General features: G+C 36.2%; 1 protein-coding gene across 1 annotated transcript in view; it reads left to right on the plus strand.

The window, feature by feature from the left end:
* KDM7A (lysine demethylase 7A) overlaps positions 1–20,397 on the plus strand; it is a 72,421-nt gene extending 52,024 nt beyond the window's left edge. Inside the window, exons 12-21 of the mRNA XM_009288408.2 lie at positions 331–420; positions 1,298–1,507; positions 3,013–3,137; positions 3,599–3,753; positions 10,043–10,140; positions 12,450–12,598; positions 12,746–12,954; positions 15,143–15,228; positions 16,367–16,643; positions 17,431–20,397. Of these exons, the coding sequence (XP_009286683.1) occupies positions 331–420; positions 1,298–1,507; positions 3,013–3,137; positions 3,599–3,753; positions 10,043–10,140; positions 12,450–12,598; positions 12,746–12,954; positions 15,143–15,228; positions 16,367–16,643; positions 17,431–17,525 (1,494 nt within the window). The 3' untranslated portion in view covers positions 17,526–20,397. The remainder of the gene's footprint in view (positions 1–330; positions 421–1,297; positions 1,508–3,012; positions 3,138–3,598; positions 3,754–10,042; positions 10,141–12,449; positions 12,599–12,745; positions 12,955–15,142; positions 15,229–16,366; positions 16,644–17,430) is intronic.
* The last annotated feature ends 799 nt before the right edge of the window (positions 20,398–21,196 follow it).

Genomic DNA, 21,196 nt, shown 5'->3' on the forward strand with positions numbered 1-21,196 from the left:
GGGGGGGGGAAGTGGTTGTCAGTATGGCTTTGTATTACCCCTTCTTAGGATTTGTAGAGATTCTAAGAGAAGCAGTGGGATGGCCAAACTCGAGGCTCCCTTATTTACCCTGCGCATCAGACACTGAGGGATATCTGCTGCCTTCTAAAGCTTGGACTGAAAGCTTCAGTGTGTGTGTGTGTAGCTGTCCTGGCAGTTTGCAGTCATTATTAAAGAAATTAATCTGTTTTTTTCCTTTTAATTTTTTTCCCCTGTAGATTTATTTCGTACTACTTCCTCTTTTATCTGAGAAAATGCATTAAGTATCTTTTCTTCCCCCTTTGCGTACAGCTTGTAACAGAACATGCCTTTGAAATTCCAGACAACATTAGGCCTGGGCATCTCATAAAAGAGCTCTCAAAAGTGATTCGTTCTGTAGAGGTAAGAACAGAGGCAATGCTACATAAGCCTGCAGAAGAAAAATATCTTTGAATCAGGGAATTCCATAGTAGTTATGCTTCTGATTGATCGTATTCACCTTTTAATTTATTTAGCATTCATTTCATAACAGAAGATCAAGAGGAAAACTGTTGAGAATACTAAGCTATGGGTACTTCAGATAAAGAAAATGTATAGCAAGGGTGTTTTATGTATTTTTTTTTTAAAGATTTTTAATGGTGAAATTATTTGTAGGTCACTATTTCTAAAATGTTCTCACTTATAACTACTTATAATAATTACTGTGAATATGTTGTTAAAGATTTTAATTTGAATTTCTGTGCATATTCCATTCTCCTACCCTCTTGTTTGTTAGTTCTGGTCCAGTTGTCGTCCCTTTTGCTCTTTTTCTTATGTTTTGTCCCTATTTGTTATATAGTCAGTGGGTTTTTTTCTTTCTTTTTTCCCCTTCTATACCAGTGTTTTGCTCCTTTATTCCTTAATGAATATTGATTCTTGAAAAATTCTGACATTTGCATGTGGAGAGAAAAGTTTTGAGAACTGAAGAGAAATGTGATCTGTTGGGTACAATACATGTCTACGCTATGCTGCCTTCATGAATAAAACCTTATGTTTTGGTGGTAATTTTTGGTGTTAAGCACTGCTATTATGGGGAGAGTTTAAAAGCACCAAATGGGAAAGAGGTGCAGTAGAACTAAGCTTTGTACATCAAATCCATAGGAAATATGTAGTATTTCTCTAAAAGGTCTAACAATTTTATTTATGTAATTTACATTTAATTAGATTAATAAGAAGCAGCACTTAAATATGTGGATTTATTCCTCTGAGACTATTCTGAAATATGTGTTTTTAATTAAAGGAGGAAAACAGCAAACTAGTTAAAACTCAGGGAATTCTTGGTGTGTGTCCAACTTCACGGTCTTCGCATGAAACAACTTCCCCTCACCACTCCAGACGAAGGGTGAGGAAACTGCGAGACCATGCTACCAAAACTCCTTCTAATCTGGACATCCTGGAACTCCACACCAGGGAGGTACTGAAAAGGCTGGAGATGTCACCATGGGAGGAGGCAAGTATTAAGTTATGTGCAAGAAAAACAAAACCAGAGTAGATTTCTAATCTCTCTTGAAAGGGAAAAGCTTTTAACATGCGTAAAAATACAGAGAGGCTGCTACTCTTTGTCACATAAGACATGGATAGATTTGTTTTGGTTTCTTTCTTTTGAGTTTTCCTGATAGGAATTTCTCTCTTCCTTGATAATTTTTTTGTTGGAGGTTCCTTCAACTTTTTGGTTCAGAAAGTGCCCTTAATCGGCTACCTGCTTCAAGTATAGTTTTTGAGTTAGGACTGCTGTAGCTATCAAGTGCTACTTTGAATCAGTTCTGTGAAGAAAAGGGAGCTTGCAAAGCCTTGACTTGGTGAGGCTCTGAGCCAGACTGCTTCTCTATGTGTTTTTAGATAGCTGTTTCTTATAGTTCAGTTACTGTAATTTGATGAGCCTTGCTTTTCGGTCATGTTCCTATTTCCTGTATGACTGTGCCTCCCTACCAGTAAGCCTAGGGCTGCCTTTGGTCTCCGTTATGGGGCTGTGGACTTTGTGGTTGTATTATAAAGGTATCATGGAGTGAATGAGTGAAATGTTGTCTCTTGAAAAATCCTTTTTTTCAGGTTTGATGACCTTATTTCAAAAAACAGCAAGAGAAATGGGAGAAGAAGTGAGAAAATGGAAATAAGTAGCTTTATGAAAGGAAATAAGTAGCTTTCTGAGAATAAGAAATGCTGACAAATTTAATTGGGACAGGATGGACTGTCATAGTGGAGAAATACTGGTTTGGGTCCTTATATTGATCTTCATAAGACATGAACAGGAGACATTCATTTAGCCCCCAAAGACAGGAAGCTGAACTTAAAATTTACCACAAATAGTTAACCTGTGCAGTTCATTGCTACAAACAAATGTTTAGGAGTATTAGTCATTGTCATTTAATGTAGAAATGCATTGTTCACTATCAGTATAGACTTGTAAAAAAAAAAAAAAAAACAAAACCAACTGTTTTACATGTTCCTGGTTTGGCACATAAGTGTATCGCCGATTGCTTCAGAGTATATGTCAAATGTAAATTGCTTTGAGCTGAGGAAGTTCTGCTTTATGGCAGGTTGCTTTCCATTATTAATGTTTTGCCGTCCTATCAATCAGTTCTGGGATACTAATTCCAGGGACCAGATACCCAGTCCAGGAGTTGCCTTATCAGTTCCAAGCCCAGCTTTTGGCTTGCCTGTCTCTATCGGTATTTCTTTGTTTTGAATACAGTGATAATTCTCCAAAGGAAACATAAAAGGAGTGTTACAGTGAAGTTGTAGTTGTTTCAGATTCTTCAGGAGAGTATAGGTGATTCAAGGAAGAAGATGCAGTCTGCTGTTTTTTACATCCAAACGTGTTTTGTCTGAGCTTTCTTCAGTTGGTTATCAGGAAGGTAACCATCCTGGTGCTGAGTTTAAGCTTTTGTGGAGTGCAGAAAAAACAATTGAATTTACAGAAATAAATAATAAGTAACATTGCTTTTACTTCTTTAGGATACCGCAAGTTCGAAACTGAACGGGAAATTTAACAAGCCCTTTCAGCCATCTTCTACAGTACCTGAATGGCGAACAAAAGACAATGACCTTCGCCTTCTACTGTCAAATGGAAGAATAATTAGGTACAAAGTGTTGATTGTGGATCACTTGTTCCTAGTCATTATGGTCCGGAGCATGCTAATTATTAATAACATTCCTTTTCTGTTTGTGGAGCTGTAAATTCCCTTTTACCAGTAAGATTCATGTTAGGAATATAGAAGGAATGTGTTGTCTGTTGTGTCTGCTGTCCCCTAGTGGAGCCACGGTTATGGAGTGAAGAGGAGGAGATTCTTTGCATGTTCCTTTGTTACAGCATTTCATTCAGTTGCTCAGTTGGGTTTGTACTGAAGGGAATGCTTCAAAACTTTGCATCTTTATGGAAATGACAGTTGTACAGGGAGTAAAATGGTAATACATACAGTTCAGAATGAAGAGATGAGCGTAAGAGAATGTTACTGTTGTATCTCGAGAGGGTGTTGTAAAAAAGGAAAATGATTGTTTCAGGTTTGTAAGAATAACGTGACTTTTTTTTCTTGTGAGACAGAGATGAGAGACGCCCATTTACAGATCGAAGTCTTTACACAGCAGATAGTGAAGATGAAGATGACAGGACAAGGTCGAAAAAGACTGTTAAGGTAGAAGACCAGCCCTCAGGATTTGAAGGAGAAGGGAATGCAGATGCCCAGAAACCACTGAACAGTAAGCTTGTCTCTAAGGCCTATCTGTTGAACATTTTGATGATCTTGAAGAGGATCTAACTGTTGTGAAGTCTGACTGAAATTTTACCCAAGTATAAAGAGGATAAACTGATAGATCAGAGAGGTAATATTAGAAGTTACAACAAAACATTTGCCAAATATTCTGTCTACTGAAGAAGCTAACAGGATAGAGTTGAAAAGTAAAACTCACCTTTTTATGTTAGTGCCATCTTGAATACTATGTACAGCATTTTTTAGAGTGGAGGTTTAATTGGTGTTCTAGATGAGTATTTGTTCTTTTTGGTCTGTTTCATAATGTAAGAATGCTGATTTTTCCTGACCAAAATATACTTCAGTGAGAAAAGTTCATCACATCATTCACTGTAGAGAATAAAAGACCAGAACATGCAGCTAATTTTAAAACTATCTTATATTTCACTTTTCTGTTCCATTTGGTGATTACATGCTCGATCATACAATTTGTATGTTTTGCTAATGAATAGATTTATTCCATACAAGTGAATCAAACATAATTTAGCATTAATAAAATCTTATTCTTCCAACCTTCACAGTAATCTGCAAGGCCGGGGAAGACTTTAGATTATCTGTAAAACACTTTAACCCCACTTTCCAGTACTTTAAACCATCCTTCACTAGGATTTAATCTTTTTTTGGTCTTTCTGTAGCCTCAAGCCTTCCTGCCAAGCATTCAGCAGTGCTGATCACACAGTGTATTAGTAAAGTATCAATATTGAATGCCTGTTTTCAGTGCCTATTTTTAATAGCACTGTCTGTGTGTAGTGACAGATTGGTCCTTGACATAGCTGTTCAGCACTCTGTTTAATTATAAAAGTCACATCCTTTCACAGTAGAGCTTACAAGGGCTCAGAGGGTATGTATTAGGAAACTGAGGTCAACACTTAAAAGATAACAAGACTCCTCTAGAGACTTACAGTTCCCTTAGTTTCCTGCACAACAATCCATAACAACATTTGAGTCCATTGTCAGCCTGGGTAAAATATTTAATTGTTTTCATTAACAAAGCAATTTGTAATCCCTGTTGATTGTGCTTCCAAATGTCACAGAGAACAGTATTAAAAAATTTGCACGGGAAAGAGGTCCCTCTTGGGTACTCATGAACCAACAAGGCAAATGGTTTGTTGAGTGAAGGCTTAGGTATATGTGGTGTTTTTCCGCTTTCAAAATTAAACTAATTTACATTTGAATCAAAGATTAACTCATACAGAGAAATGGTAGATTTTCTTCAAAATTGTTGCTCTTACTTGATACAGAATGAATATGGCACTGTGTATATAAATGTAAGAAATGTGCTTAGAACCAGAAGTGAATGTTGAGATTGTTCTTCCAGAAATTGAGTACTTGGGACTATTGCTAATATTTTTAATTGAATAGTGAGAGTCTTCAAACTTCCCCGTTAAAGATCACCTACATTTGATTATTTTGCCTTAACTCTGGAGGTCTACAGGAGAGGAGAGGGAGGGAGGGAGGATATTCTTCTGCAGAGAATTCCATAAAAGGAACTACCTGTTTCTGTAACAGCTGCCACCTTCCATTGTTCTTAGTGGGCTTTAGGCCAAGAGGCAATGTCCACAGAGAGATGCCTTTAAACAGATCAAGGTCTATATAGTTTTGTGTGTCATGCCAAGATCCTGGTTCTAAATGGTGCCCCAGTGTTATCAGAGAGACAAAGATCAAGTGCTGTGCTTAACAGAGCAAGATACTTTGTGTGGTTGAGGGGAAGGTGATTTAAGATACTTTTTTGAATTCACAGTAGCTTAACCTGATCTTACAGATAACGACTGCTTTCATTCACCTGATTTCTGGAGTATTCCTCTCAGTGTCTGGAAGCATGCAGAGCCATAACTTTATCTGAGGGTAGACTGTTTCATTTTAAAGTAACAATAGTAATTACCAGGGTAATTCACAAAAACAACAAACCAAAAAAAAGCAAACCCCAGCTTGTATATTTAGACTGAATTTTTTTGAAGTTCAGTTACAAATCACATTCATTTATGAAGAGATGAGGGGTCCTAATAATATATAATTCGTTGTTGTGAAGATCAGTATTGTATCTGAAACCTGTATGTGAAAGAGAAGGGTGAGAAAACTACAGTCATCTTTTGCAGGGGAATGTAGAAAGCAGAGGGGGGGAGCAATTAGGATTTCTTTTTTTTTTTTCTTTAAGAGGAATATAAAGGAATGCCGCTTCCCTGACTTTTTGAACAATGTAAGGCAGAAGGAAAACTACTGGGGAGGTCTCTGACTGCTTTGCACAGAGCTTGCACAACAAAGAAGTGGTAAAAATGGACAATGGTTTGGCTGCATGTAGGAATATTGGCATAGCCAAACTGGATTAGGGAATGCCGCTTCCCTGACTTTTTGAACAATGTAAGGCAGAAGGAAAACTGGGGAGGTATTCTCTGACTGCTTTGCACAGAGCTTGCACAATAAAGAAGTGGTAAAAATGGACAATGGTTTGGCTGCATGTAGGAATATTGGCATAGCCAAACTGGATTAGACCTGAGGCTCATACGTGTGTGTTACGTCATATATGCTAGTACCCAGCCCCAAATGAACCAGGAATGTCTCAATAATGTTAGGTGGCTTTAGCCATTCAGTCTAGATCATACTACCAGATAGTAGGCAGATAACAAATAATTTGTCCCTCTTAGTAGGGTATCATCAGTTAATCTCTATGAGAAAGCAAGAGGGCTTCTAAAGTGTGAGACTCTGTATTTAGCATTGCTTTTATAAATTTTAGTATTATCTGTACATAGTTAATTATGCACATGTCCAGTTTATTTTCTGTCTTGCTGAATCATTTGCCTTCATATAGGAAGACTCAGATTTCTTCTTAATAGTTTTGTCATTTTAATAATTAGGATTTTCCAGTTCCTTAAGACAGAAAGAAGAAAAGTTCCTGAGGAGATTTCATGAAGTTTGTTTATTTTTAAATTGTGGTTCATTATTTAAACATTAATTTTTGCCTAAGATCTGGAGCTCCACATGTGAGCATATTTAGATATCCTTAATTGTTCTTGCCCCTTCCTTTAAATTGTCTCTAAGTTTGGAGCAGTTTTTTTCTTTGAAAAAGGCAGTAGTCCAAAGGAAAATTCATTTGAGCTATATAATGGTATTATTTTCTGTATCATGCACGCTGTTGCTTATCCTGGAATCTTGTTTGCTTTTTTGAAATGAGCTGAAGGCTTGAGTTATCATCAGAAATCCCTTGGGGTTTTTTGAGCTACAGTAATTTAGAATATTCATTTTATTGTCATATGTTGAGCGTTACTTTATTTAGCTTAACTTCATATACAATGTTGTTGCTCATTTACTGTGTTTGGAAGTTCCTCACAGTTGTTTCTAATACTATCTTAAGTTCAATTAGTCTTCTCTAGATTTTGGTCCCAGCTGTTCATTTTTATCAGAAAGTGAATATCTGTCTCATTCTTGGCTTTCTTCTGACTCCAAAAATAGTTTCCACTTATACAGTGTTTCAAAATTAATAATATCCCTTGAAATATATTTGACGCCTATTTATGAGCTTTGCCACAGTCTACAATAGGAACAAAATCCTGTTAGAGCTGCAGTGTATATAGGGTTACAGGTACATCTTTTATGCTTGCATAATTAATGAGTTATGAAGAATTGCGTTCTGTTTATGTAGTTTCATATAAAACTATGCTGAAAGCAAACCAACACAGATCAGAAATTAGCTCTGGAATGAAGATAAGTGAAGTTTGCTTTCACCATGGTTTTATATGAAACTATAAGTTCTTGAAAACTTGAAAAAGTTATGTTGCTTTCTTTATCCACTGCCTTCTTGACACACATTCATAAATTTTTTTATTCTATTTGGCTTTTTCTCCAAAAAAGTCTTGCTAGTTAAACTGCATATTGTAGTCTTTCACAAATTTGTACTTAATCAAGATTTCTGCCAGCAGCCTTGACACAGGTATACAGCTCACTGACCTTGAGCCTTGGATTCTGAACGCTTACAAATGTGTTTCCTACTCGTGGTCGTTTGGAACATATGCTGTCTTTTAAGAGTACATGCTTCCTAGAGCTGCTCAGCTACTTCATGTTTGAGTTCTTTCAGCACTTAAAAAAGTAAACCATGTGGACTAGGTGGCTGATTTGATTGCTTGCTTTGTCATATGCCAGTGTTTCTGATGTCTATTTTGACACCTCATTCTCTGATTAGTACTTTACCTTACTACTAGCAAAAAGCATGTCTAAGGTTGGTATTTCCTCTCCTCCTCTTCAGGTCTTTCTATGAAAACCAATGCAAGTGTTCATTATTTAAACATTAATTTTTGCCTAAGATCTGGAGCTCCACATGTGAGCATATTTAGATATCCTTAATTGTTCTTGCCCCTTCCTTTAAATTGTCTCTAAGTTTGGAGCAGTTTTTTTCTTTGAAAAAGGCAGTAGTCCAAAGGAAAACTCATTTGAGCTATATAATGGTATTATTTTCTGTATCATGCACGCTGTTGCTTATCCTGGAATCTTGTTTGCTTTTTTGAAATGAGCTGAAGGCTTGAGTTATCATCAGAAATCCCTTGGGGTTTTTTGAGCTACAGTAATTTAGAATATTCATTTTATTGTCATATGTTGAGCGTTACTTTATTTAGCTTAACTTCATATACAATGTTGTTGCTCATTTACTGTGTTTGGAAGTTCCTCACAGTTGTTTCTAATACTATCTTAAGTTCAATTAGTCTTCTCTAGATTTTGGTCCCAGCTGTTCTCATTTTTATGAAAGTGAATATCTGTCTCATTCTTGGCTTTCTTCTGACTCCAAAAATAGTTTCCACTTATACAGTGTTTCAAAATTAATAATATCCCTTGAAATATATTTGACGCCTATTTATGAGCTTTGCCACAGTCTACAATAGGAACAAAATCCTGTTAGAGCTGCAGTGTATATAGGGTTACAGGTACATCTTTTATGCTTGCATAATTAATGAGTTATGAAGAATTGCGTTCTGTTTATGTAGTTTCATATAAAACTATGCTGAAAGCAAACCAACACAGATCAGAAATTAGCTCTGGAATGAAGATAAGTGAAGTTTGCTTTCACCATGGTTTTATATGAAACTATAAGTTCTTGAAAACTTGAAAAAGTTATGTTGCTTTCTTTATCCACTGCCTTCTTGACACACATTCATAAATTTTTTTATTCTATTTGGCTTTTTCTCCAAAAAAGTCTTGCTAGTTAAACTGCATATTGTAGTCTTTCACAAATTTGTACTTAATCAAGATTTCTGCCAGCAGCCTTGACACAGGTATACAGCTCACTGACCTTGAGCCTTGGATTCTGAACGCTTACAAATGTGTTTCCTACTCGTGGTCGTTTGGAACATATGCTGTCTTTTAAGAGTACATGCTTCCTAGAGCTGCTCAGCTACTTCATGTTTGAGTTCTTTCAGCACTTAAAAAAGTAAACCATGTGGACTAGGTGGCTGATTTGATTGCTTGCTTTGTCATATGCCAGTGTTTCTGATGTCTATTTTGACACCTCATTCTCTGATTAGTACTTTACCTTACTACTAGCAAAAAGCATGTCTAAGGTTGGTATTTCCTCTCCTCCTCTTCAGGTCTTTCTATGAAAACCAATGCAAGTATATTGTGTATCATCACAGTAATATTTTAATCTTCTTTAACAGATCTGCATTTTAACCCTGATTGGCAGCTCTGTAGTAGCACAAAACAGGCAGAATATGCCAGTAAATTGTGATGTAAAAGTAAAATTGCAAGTAACGCAATGATTTTTTTACCTTAAATCACTTAATATTTTCTGACTTCCATGTTTAGTATTTCTGTAGAACTGCTTTTATTTTTAAACAAGGAAATTCCAGGTTCAAAGAGTCTAAGACAAAGTGATACTGAAGATTACGTCTAATTAACTCTTTCTTAGAGGCACTTCTCTGACTCTAGCCTATATACAAAAGCAGAAATTGCCCAAGGTGTTATCTGTGGAGTATGTACTCTATGGGAGAGAAAAAATATATGCTCCTGCTGCACCTGATTTCTCTTCTTCTGGCTTCATCCAGTGAGCTGCTTGAGGAGTCTATTGGTCAACAGTAGGCAACTCAACGGAGTTTTAAGCAAATTTGACTTGTGAACCAGATCAGTGCGTGGATGTGCTTTTGTTTACAGACTGTTAAAAACTGTATATATGTTTCTTGTTCTTTACTTCCAAAATAATTGTTAAATATCATATGTAATAAATGTTGGGTCTTATATTTTACTTTTTCTCTCCTCAGTGTTCTTTGAAAGTGTGAAATCAGAACTCAGGAATGGATCCTCAGAGTACTCTGATATTTCTGATTCAGAAGAATCTGAGCCTGATTGCACTACACAGGTATAGCTAGAAAAAGTCACAAAAGTTAACGAAGCAATTAAATATAATTTTGCTTGCTCACTTCAAATTTATCTGGTCAAAGTTTGTGTTAAAAGAGCGATAACAAAGCATTTAATTCTTGTTCAAGTTAATATCTCAAACTTACGGTTCTGCCTCATTCTTCATTTATTCTAGTGTTGAGAAAAATGACAAGATATGCTATCTTGAGCCAAATTTTATGATCATCTTTGTCATTAAAGTGGGGCTGGCAAAGGGTGAGCCCTGCTCTGGAACGTGCAAAGTCTGAGAAAAGTTAGATCCTAGTTGCTTTGTTCATTTTTTCCATAACAAGTCTAAATTTCATCTTTAGAATTACGAGTATCTACCACACAGTTTCATTTTAGAGCATGGTTAAATGGAAACAATCTTGTAGGCCTTCAGTTTTTTAAATAAGCTGAAGGGACTAAATCCTATTGAGGTGTTTTAGACTATTTGAAATAAATGGGAATCCTCCATTTGAGGGTCTAGATTGTAGTGATTTCTTTACAGCTAAATGAAATACAAATGCACACACACACACACACGTGTACATGTATATATATTTACACGCATGTATTTTAATACAACTTTTAGTATTTATAAATGTGCACATGTATATACAAATATTTTTATTATTTTTTCCCTTGCAAAATTGTGCTCTGACTTACTAATTTCAGTTTTAATTGGATAGCAGTAAAATGCTAGTAGGGTGGAGTGATTACCTCAAATTTTTGTTTTGTGCTTCTGGAAAGCTAACGCTTTGGTCTTTCTTTCAGTCATCAGCCTATTATAAGAGTTTATAAGAAGTCTTCAAATTCTTACTTCTTCCATGGTGGTCAAGATCTATTTTTAGTATTTGTTGTCTTCCATCATTACCTTATCTAGATGTTGGAATAAGTGATAGGAACCTTCATAATGTGGATTCTTCTGGTTTCCTAAACTGCATTGTCAGCCACTTTGGCTCAGCAGGTTTTGTTTTTTAAGACACACAATCAATAGTTATTCAGAAGTGATATATTTCTTCTTCACAGGAGAATGTGGCCAGTTTTGGATGACTTTGTCATTGCGTGAAATGTTTTATATTAATGCCATTTACTCTCTTAGTTCATTTTGGATATATCATTACAAAAGAAAAATTTAAACATGCAGAAAAATTATTCCATTAGTTACTATTAGAAATTAAGAAGCAGAAGAATATAGAAGGAACTATCTCAGTAGCTCCTGTAAATCCTTTTTATGTTTTTGTATTGCACTGAAGATGATCTTAACAAAACAAGATAATAGCTTTATTACTAACATTGAGTCATAGTTATAATTTAATTGCCCATTTGTGTCACTTTCCAAGTGTCAAAGATTAACAAGCTGCTTTTGTGAATGAAGCTATTGTATAAAAACATCCCTTGGTGATACAATGCACTTCACTCATTCCAGTTCCGTTTTTGATGATAGGGATAGTGGTGTCAGTCTTGAAGGATTATGATTCCTCCATGTTCTGATCTTCCACTTTCAACACTTTTACTGAATGTCTCATATATTCCTTGGCTTGAAAAGAATTGTGGTGTTGTCTGTACTTGTTCAAAATAGATTAGTAGGAATTACCAAGATGGAACATACCTCTTGTAGCCCTTGCTTCATGTAAAGGCATATTGAGTCACATATGGTTGGTCCACCTTTGAGAAGCTCCTGCCCATACAAGCTGTAATCTCAGCAGGAGCTGAAAAGCCCTTTCATTCATGAAATGAGGCTGTGCCACTGTAAGAGAGGCAACAGCTGCTGTGCCTTTGTTCCTGCTGTGGTGGGATTTACCTGAGAGCTTCTGTCACTCATAAGAGAGATGCTGCTGCTGAAAGTTCTCTTTTGTGAGAGCAGGAACAGTTACTTGGGGCAGGTTGTGTCCCATTATATGTAATAGGCATCGATTGTGGCTACTGCTTGGAATCATACTTCCATATTTTTTCCTCTACTTTGAGCACAGAAGATAAGAATAATCAATGCTCTCTTTAAAGAGAATACAATGATTTGTGTGTGGTTTAATGTGTGTAGTGTTTTCTGTAAGAAAATGGATTTCTGAGATGCTTTCTATATTGTTGGAGCATGTACTCATCAGTGTTACAAAATTTGGATGTATAGTATCTCAGTTGCTATATTCAAATTAACTGCATTCTGAATACTATATATATAAAAAAGTTGGACCTGGAAGCTTTTGAATTTTTTACTTAGCATAAATTAAGGTAGTGTCTCTATTTAGGAGGCATGGTGACCATTCTGCATACTGTTTCCTCTTGTTTTAGCAGAAGGATTCCTCCACAGAGGAGTCAGAAAGCTCAGGTGATGAAGAGAAAGAGGAAGTAACATCAAATTTCAAAGAGGAATCTAAGGTCACGAGAGACCTTTGTCAAAATATCCAGAAGCCATCCAGAAATGAAACTCCCAGTAAAAAGTAAGCACATTGTGGGCATTTGTTTATAAACTGTTAGACCTTTTCGCACGTATTTATGGTTCTGCTTTTATACCAATGTAAAAATCATTCCTTCAGAGAAATCTAGAGTTCTGTTTTGAACTGCTGAATACTCCTTTATTTTTCTAGGGAATGTCCTACCTCGACAAGTACAGAAGAAGAAGCTATTCAGGGCATGCTTTCTATGGCAGGATTGCACTATACTACATGTTTACCACGTCACACTCAAAGCACAGACTGCACAGATAAAAGAACCTCTCTTCAGGAACACAGAAGCTACCCCAGGAGTCGGCATAAAGACAGACAGCCATCTCAGAGCCACAAAACAATAGAATGTGGTAGGTATCTGAACTAATGACACTGCTGCTCTCTGCTCTTGGACGAACTGCTCAGAATAAGCACTTAAAGTTAAATGTTTAGATTTGTAGTCAAGTTTTTAAGTAAAACAGACTGACATTTAAAAAGGTGTGTTTTGGGGGGTTTTTGGCCCCCCCCCCCCCCCAAAAAAAAAAAAAAAAAGGTAAATGTTACTTCTGTAAACTGGGACAAACTTAGCTTGAGGGGTCGTCAGAACACATAATACTGCCATCTGAAAGTTTTGTGGTATCCTTACAAGAGTGGTAAAGTTATGGCTAGGTTGAAAGTGTAGTCTCCTTATTGAAAGTGTAATCTTCAGAAAAGATTGACAGGACCTTCATGGTTGCAGCTTTCATGGCATGTGTGTTACTTAGATATCCATAGGAATCTGCTTGGTGATTTTTCATATGTCTTTGGAAGGCATATTTGGCTTTAGTTCTGAAATTCTGCGATGAATGCAGTGCATTAAGGGAGATTCTAACCTTGAAGAGGAGAATTCAGAGGTAATTTTTTTGTCAGTGGCATTTTGATGTCTGTGGAAAACAGACATCTGTTAAATGCATTTTGGGAATGACAGACAGCAGATCGTTAACACTAATCCCCTCAAAGGAATCAAAATCACTTCTTGGAACACAGAGTCATTATGTTTGAAAATTCTTTGCTTGAGAAGGAAATGGAAGAGGATTATAGCTTTGCTGATGTGAAACAAATAGAACCCCACCAATAAATAGGGTGCTAATTCAAAGAACTAATAGTATGTTGATTTTTGTTTACATGGATAACAGGAAAGCCTAATGTCAGTCATGGACTGTGTTCTGGTAACCAAAGCTGTATGTCCTTAAAACCCACCAATCAAATAAATAAATAAATAATAAAACTACCACCACCAACAAAAAACCCTAACCAGCAAACCACACAGACACATACAGTGCCTTTCCATCTTTGTAACTTTATGAAAAACATCATATCCAGGTTTTTAAATTGTGGTGGGTTGACTCGGGCCAGCAGCTAAGCACCCACACAGCCACTTGTTCTCTCCCCCTGCCCTGTGGGATGGGGAAGAGAATAGAAGGAGCAAAAGTGAGAAGATTCATGGGTTGACATAAAGACAGTTCAGTAAGTGAGGGAAAGAGGAAAAGAAACAAGTGGTGCAAAGGCAATCACTCACCACCTTCTGCAAGCAGACTGATGCCCAGCCAGTCTCTGAGCAATGACTACCTTGGAAGACTGCCTTTCCCCCCAGCCTCTTCCTCTACCCCAGTTTTTATTGCCAAGCGTGATGTTACATGGTATGGAATAGCCCTTTGACCAATTCAGGTCAGCTGTCCTGGCTATGTCCCCTCCCAATCTCTTGCCTACCCCTAGCCTACTTACTGCAGGGGGCAGAGTGGGAAAAGAGAAAGCTGTGACACTGTGCAAGCACTATTCAGCAACAGCCAAAACTTTGGTGTGTTATCAGCACTGTTTTAGCCACAAATCTAAAATACAGCACCATATGGACTGTTAGGAAAAAATTCTATTCTGGACAGACCCAGTACATTTATCAGACTCCATGGATGAAGAAGATGAAACTGTGCTTCTTAGCTAGCAGGTTTTGCAAAAAACCTTTCGGTCTCTCCAAATTCAAATTGAATTGGTGTTTTGGGATACCCTTAATTTTACAAGTTAACTGTATTGTAACTGTGTTTTCAATGTGGACACTTCTTCTATAGGCCTATCAGCATAGATCTTCCATATGTTGTACCTGAATAGCACATCAGTGCTTAGAAACAATACAATCAATAATACCTGAAAATTAAAGACAATGTCCATCTTCGTATGAACTCCTCATGAACAAAGCCATGGTAGAAAACTGAAACCTGTAGCGTAACAAAGAAAGTAAGCTGTCTTCAACATCAGTACTTTCAAATTTGAACGATTATATTTGTCTGACCTTCTTATTGTGGTATACGGATCTTTAATTAAGATATTTTATACTGTGAGATTGTTTTCCCAATTTAGTGTGTAGAACCGAGCAGCTCTGACAACTTTTATTTTGTACCTAGGAAATATTTTCCATTGTATTTTCCTTTCTTTCCTGTTTTAATTTTAAAGTTATTCAAATGTATAATTAACTTTGTATTCCTAGTTTTTTATTTTAAAATTTAAGCTTGTTGAACTTCTCTTTAGGTAGGTCTGTGAAGGAAGAGGAGAGAGACTTGGGGACTTCAGCATGGGCTAGACACCTCAATGAAGCTTCAAGGATTACCCCTCAGGTAAAGCAATACTTTAAATGTTTTGAACACAAAAATTTTTATAGGAAGAAGAGATCATGAAGTTGTAAGTACAGAAAGCATGGTGGACAGATCTTTCCACACTGCACATCTGATAATAGATACTTCTGATGCTGGTAACTGTTGTATTTTTGTCATACTTTTTTGGTTGGTGGTGTTTTGATTTTTTTTTTTTTTTCCCCTTTCAAACTCTCTTCTGTCATAGTGGCTAGTATTAAGATGCTCAGGGCAGTATCTTGAAAAATAAAAAGTACTTCATAAAGAAAGCATGAATTTACATTCAGTCTAACTGGGGAAGCACTGTATTGTTTATTCGTTGTTATTCCCAACCAGAGCATCAGAACAAGTGGAACCTGTTGATAGTATTTATAGTAAAGATACTTGCTTAGGAAATTGGTACTGCCAAACTGATACAACCTTTCAACAGCCAGCAGGTAGGAATATTTTTGCTTTCTGATGTCCAGGTGGAATCCAGCAAGGAATATATAAATGAAAGGTTATGTGTCTTACACTCTGAACTTCAGTATTTCTAAACTTGTCTGTATTAGACTCACTAGAACAATTAAATAGAACAATAGAACAATAAAAGTTGCAAAACAACAATGCTATTTAATAGCTGTGTTTTAACTGCATGCTTTTTAGGTTGTTTTTTTCCTAAGAATATCTAACTACATGATACTCCTTACAGTTTGTAATTCCCAATTTAGCATTTGCTCTCTCATCAGCTGAATATTGAAAACAAATTGCCTGTTCATGTAGTCAATAGTTATGGTATGGCTTGCTATAGTGGCCAGTTTAATCAAGAGTAGTTGCATCTGTTTTGATCACTGCAAATTAAAACCAAAAAGCAGAGAAACTGAGTACACTAGTATGTGTAATTCATCTATAACATTGCCCTTAAGTGCATATGGAAAAGCTTGCACAGAGATACTATATTGTATCTTATTTTTAAGAGGTATCTATACTAAAAGAAATGATGGAATCATAAAGTGGTCAGACACCGGTGGAACTGAAATACCTTTTTTCAAAGATACAGTAGTATAATTAGAAAAACTGGAGTGAACTTGTAGCCGGAAGGTATCAACTTCCACTTTTTTCCTTCTCCTCATTTCCACACTAGGATGCAAGTAAAAGTCAAAAATATATCAAGAAAGAGGGTGCATCAGAAGCCAATCATAAGGTTCAGGACAACAGAAGTATAGTCCACAACAACGGCTTGAGTTTTCAGCATGGCAAGTATACACGAGACTCCAATCTAATTCAAGGAGAATGTCGGCTGAGTGATGGCAGTCTTAGCCCTGACAGGCCGTATGGTGAAACATCCTTGTCTGTACCACTTCATCCAACAAAGAGGCCAGCATCAAATCCACCCCCTATCAGCAACCAGGCGACAAAAGGTAATGTTTATCTCTGCTGTCCTCTTGCCAGACGGGGGGAAGACGAGGAAAAGCATCTTGTAAACATCAAAAAGAGCTGTTAGATGCAGAAACTGAAAAAAGGACAGACTTAGACCTTGAGGAAAAATATAAAATGGGCATCCTGTGGACACTCAAATTTTGGCACAGAATGTGTGGAGGTGGAATTAAGAGAGATCTAACTGGGTGCGTGGCCAGATGAAACTCTCATAGTTACTGTTGCACCTCTGCAGGTGTATGTGTTACGCATTTATTACAGGGAACAGAACCACAGCTATACTCTGAAACACTGGCCTGAATCAGATTTGTTTATTGAAGTGAAGGTTTAAAAGCTGTGACACTTCAAAAAATAGTCTGATGATCATCGTATTTAGTTTTTAGTTTCTATTTTATTTTCTATAATTTACTCAAGGGAATAACTTACTTGAGCAAAATTCAGGAAACTCAGTTTAAGTTCTCCCCTACCACACCCACTGCCCTTCCCAAGGCTGAAAATGTTTGTAAATAATATAATCGTTTTATTTATGATAATGCTAGCCAGAGTTTGGGGAAAACAATTCCTGTTTTTTTACAATTCTGATTCCCTGTTTGTTTGCTAGCAAACAGACAAATGAAGAACTTGCCCTTTTTTTTTTTTTTTTTTTTTTTAAAACTGATTCAGGTGAAAATTTTGCCTGCTTCAGCTTGAAAGCTGGGTTTCATCTTTGTTCTATGATGATAAAAATTTGTTCTGAAATTCCTGATTGAAGTACTTGATTTCATTTTTCAGGCAAACGTCCAAAGAAAGGAATGGCAACTGCTAAACAGCGCCTCGGGAAGATCTTGAAGCTGAACCGGAATGGCCATGCACGCTTCTTTGTTTAATGTAGCTGCTACTTCTACTACTGCTGTCTTTCCTACACAGACCAGTATTGAGGTCAACAGAGCCTGGAGCTGCTGTTATTCCTCTGCTTGAAGCAGACTTGCATGTACCATATAAAACACTGCCTGATGAACAAAAATGAGAAAGAAAAAAAAAAAAACACAACAAAAAAAAACCAACCCAATGCTGCATTTTCACTGTGCCACACCTGCTCAGCAATAACCATATGGGAATGGGGAAATCTTCAGAGAGACATGGACTGTGAGAAATAGTCTCTCATCAGGGCTTGAATATCATTTGTTGCTGGTAGTTTCTGACCTAATTAATGAGGGGAAGATGATGAAGGTGGTTTATCAATAATTTATTTCTGATAGATTTTGTCAACTTTTAAATTCATTTTAAAAACCTATTTATTTGGAAGACTTTTTTTGTGGAGGTTATTAATTTAGATTTAAGAATGTGAAAGTTTTTAATTGTTTTGATAATGTATGTTTGGTGCAGTGGAGAGCCACATTAATTGTGATTAGTCTGGACTCCTAAATTTGATATTCAGGTTATAGTCTTAAATAGGGGTGAGATGCATTATTAATTATTTTTTAAATTAAGGCATATGGAATCTTTTATTTTTTTTCCTGCTTTTTTTGTAAGCTATTGGCTGCTTCTCTTGACTTGCAAATTGCATATTCTCTGCCAGCTTGATTATTTTTTGACCTGTCCTCTTTTATACAGATTTATTTATTTGATGGACTAGAAGAGACTCCTAAAGATGGAAGAATCTTCTTATGTCAGTCCAGTAGCTAACTTGTTTTAAACTGCACCCCTTTCCTCCAAATTGGAGTGCATAGTTTTCCTCCTGATGATCTATCAGTGATGATTTTCTTCTGTAAAAAGGCTCCCTGAAATTGTATTTGTACAGGTTATTTAAGAGTTGGTACAAAGGAGGGAAACGTAATATATCTTTTTGGAGAAACAGGGACATCAGTTAAGATAAATGTTTCTTCAGAACAATTACTCTGAAATAACTCATAAGATATACATTGCAGTCTTAAGATTTGGCATATTACTTAATGTAGCATGGAAGAAGCATTAAAATAGTATTGTACTTTAAACGCATTTTACTGAAGAGTCAGGAAGGTAGGAGAATGTGTGTTGCTTTCAAAGCTGGGCGAGACGGCCAATTAAAAGTCTTAACTGGTGCGTATATAAGCATTAAGTAGCTTACTGGTATCAGAATGATCATTTGTGTCAGGCTTTATACGGAGCTGATAGCAAATGCCGATTCTGAATTACTGTAAATAATTTTGATTTAAAATTTGTATTTTTCTGTAATATAAAATTAAATATTTAACTTTTGGGGGATGAGGATGAAGGTGGAAAGGGGAATACTTTTACTTGATTCTGCAAAAAGGGCATTTTGCAGGGTCCAGCCAAAATGAAAACATTAATATGCTAGTGACAACAATATTGTTGGTTGTTTGTGGGTTTTTTTTTTGGTTGCTAAGAGTAAAAATACTCCGGCATAGCTATCCAAGTCATTGAATTGATTTAACTTTCCATACCAGTTTTTCCTTCCTCCATATTCTATACTGGAATTGTTTTCTCTTGTTGTGGTTTAAAAACAAATTCAGTTGGACTTTCCAGAATATTTGTGCAGAGTTACTTTTATGTAGGCTAGATTAGGAATGCCTTTACAAATTTATGGAAATAGTTCTGATGTCAGGTGTTTTTGATTGTTGCAGGGTCAAAACTATTTAGCACTATGTTATCCTGTTTCTAAATTGAGAAACATCAAAACATAACGCAACTGCAAAGAAGTCAGGTAGCTTTCACGGCTTTACTTCCTCTGGAGCTTGAGAATTATAACTTAGGAGTGTTTTTTGCAGCCCTGCTTTTACATTGTATTGACTTGACTTTATAGTTTTGTATGTGTGTGTATGGGTGAATTTTTTTAACCTTTTTTTGTTTGCTAATTACGGTTTCACAAAAGCATGTTTTCAGTCTTTTTTTTTTTTTTAATTTTTTTTAATTTAATGCAAGCTATCAACCTTGTTTAGACTATTGGGAACGGAGGTAACAAAGGATTTCTAAAAAGCAGAACATAAGCTAAGAGGTACTCTACAGGTGCTGAAAGTGACTCTTAAGTACTTGCTGTTCTCAGGTGCTATGTTTTCCAGATGGAAATAGTTAAAAGATAATATTTTAACTATCTTCTAATGTTCTCACCAAAGTCAAAGAAATAAACTGTTGTCACTATTAGTTAAAATTATATACCCATATAAATATTCTCTGCTTAAGCTTGAGCAAATGGATTAATGCCTGCCAGGCTTTGGAAACTGTTTTAGCTTTAACATATTGAACCAAACTGTTTACTTTTTTCTGGCTGTATAATTTTTAAAAATAGAAAATTCCAGTTTAGGGCAGCAATCAGATTCAGAGCAGAATGAAGAATGATCTCTCTCTCCTTAAAGGCAGATTTTTGAGAACACTTACCTGAAATAGAAGTATGCCAGAATAGAATCTGGAGTAAGGAATTCTAAAATATGGAGTATGCTTTCTTGTACATGTGACTGGCTTATACAAAGTCTCTTTTCTGACCATCTGCATTATTTATCTGTATCTTACTATTGGAACACAGATGTGGCTGGACCCATATATATTATTTCTTCTTGATTTTATTCTTTCTTTACTGTACTTTCTACCTTTTTTTTCAAAGTGGCTCTCCGCTGTCATGAATTTATGTAATAGTCTCTTCACAGGCTGTCAACAGGCAGAGGTTCATTCCCATTTTCTTCAGGTATCCATGCTTCCAGCAGAAGTTAATTCTAATGTTCCACCTCAGAACAAGTAATTTAAAAGAAATCGCCATGATTAGCAGTATTTAAAAAAAAAAAAAAAAAAAAGAGAAAAAAGAAAAAACAAAGAAAAAAAAAGGGGAAAAAAAAAAGTCTCCTGGTAGCTCATGAAGAGGATGTGGTGACCTCACTTGTTTTGTGTACTTGTATGTAGGGATATTTTTATTGTGTTATAGATGAAAACACTACTGCACCAATCTTTCTGTAGATGGACTGAACCTTGTATTGTCGTAGTGGAGAGAAAAAGCCCTATTTTTTTCCTTGCTGTCTCACTTGGGGTGGAAGAGGGAGGGAGTAGGGAACACTGGCTGGACAACAAAGAGAATTAAGCCTGCTATGGTAACTCGTTTTCAAGGATAATCTTTTTGAAAAGTCAGAGAACTTGGATTTGGCATAAAACTTAATTTTTTTTTTTTTTTTTTTTTAGGCAGAACAATAGGAAATGAAATATTGTAGGGGTTTTCCCATTCTCTAAGTTCTCACGTTCCTGAAATTGAAAAAAGAAAACCAAACATGAAAATGGAAAGACCACCTAGAAACTATATCAAAGACTCTTCCAGCAACTTTCCCTTTTCTTCTCGTACTATACTTGCTAATAAACCATGGCTACAAGGTAGCCTTTGTTGACCTCTGAGGTAGATTACCTATGCAACCTATAATACTCTACATGAATCCATTCTTAAAGACAATTTTGAAAGGGTTAGATGTTGAGAGGTAAAATTGTTGCTTTCTGATCACATGGGGGATTTGGGGGTTTTGGTTTTTTGGTGGTTGAAGTGCTTGTGTTACCTTTAGTAGAGATAGAAGAGAGCACAATGTCA

Source organism: Aptenodytes forsteri, unplaced genomic scaffold (assembly GCF_000699145.1).
Source record: "Aptenodytes forsteri isolate BGI_AS27 unplaced genomic scaffold, ASM69914v1 Scaffold56, whole genome shotgun sequence".
Classification (NCBI taxonomy): domain Eukaryota; kingdom Metazoa; phylum Chordata; class Aves; order Sphenisciformes; family Spheniscidae; genus Aptenodytes; species Aptenodytes forsteri.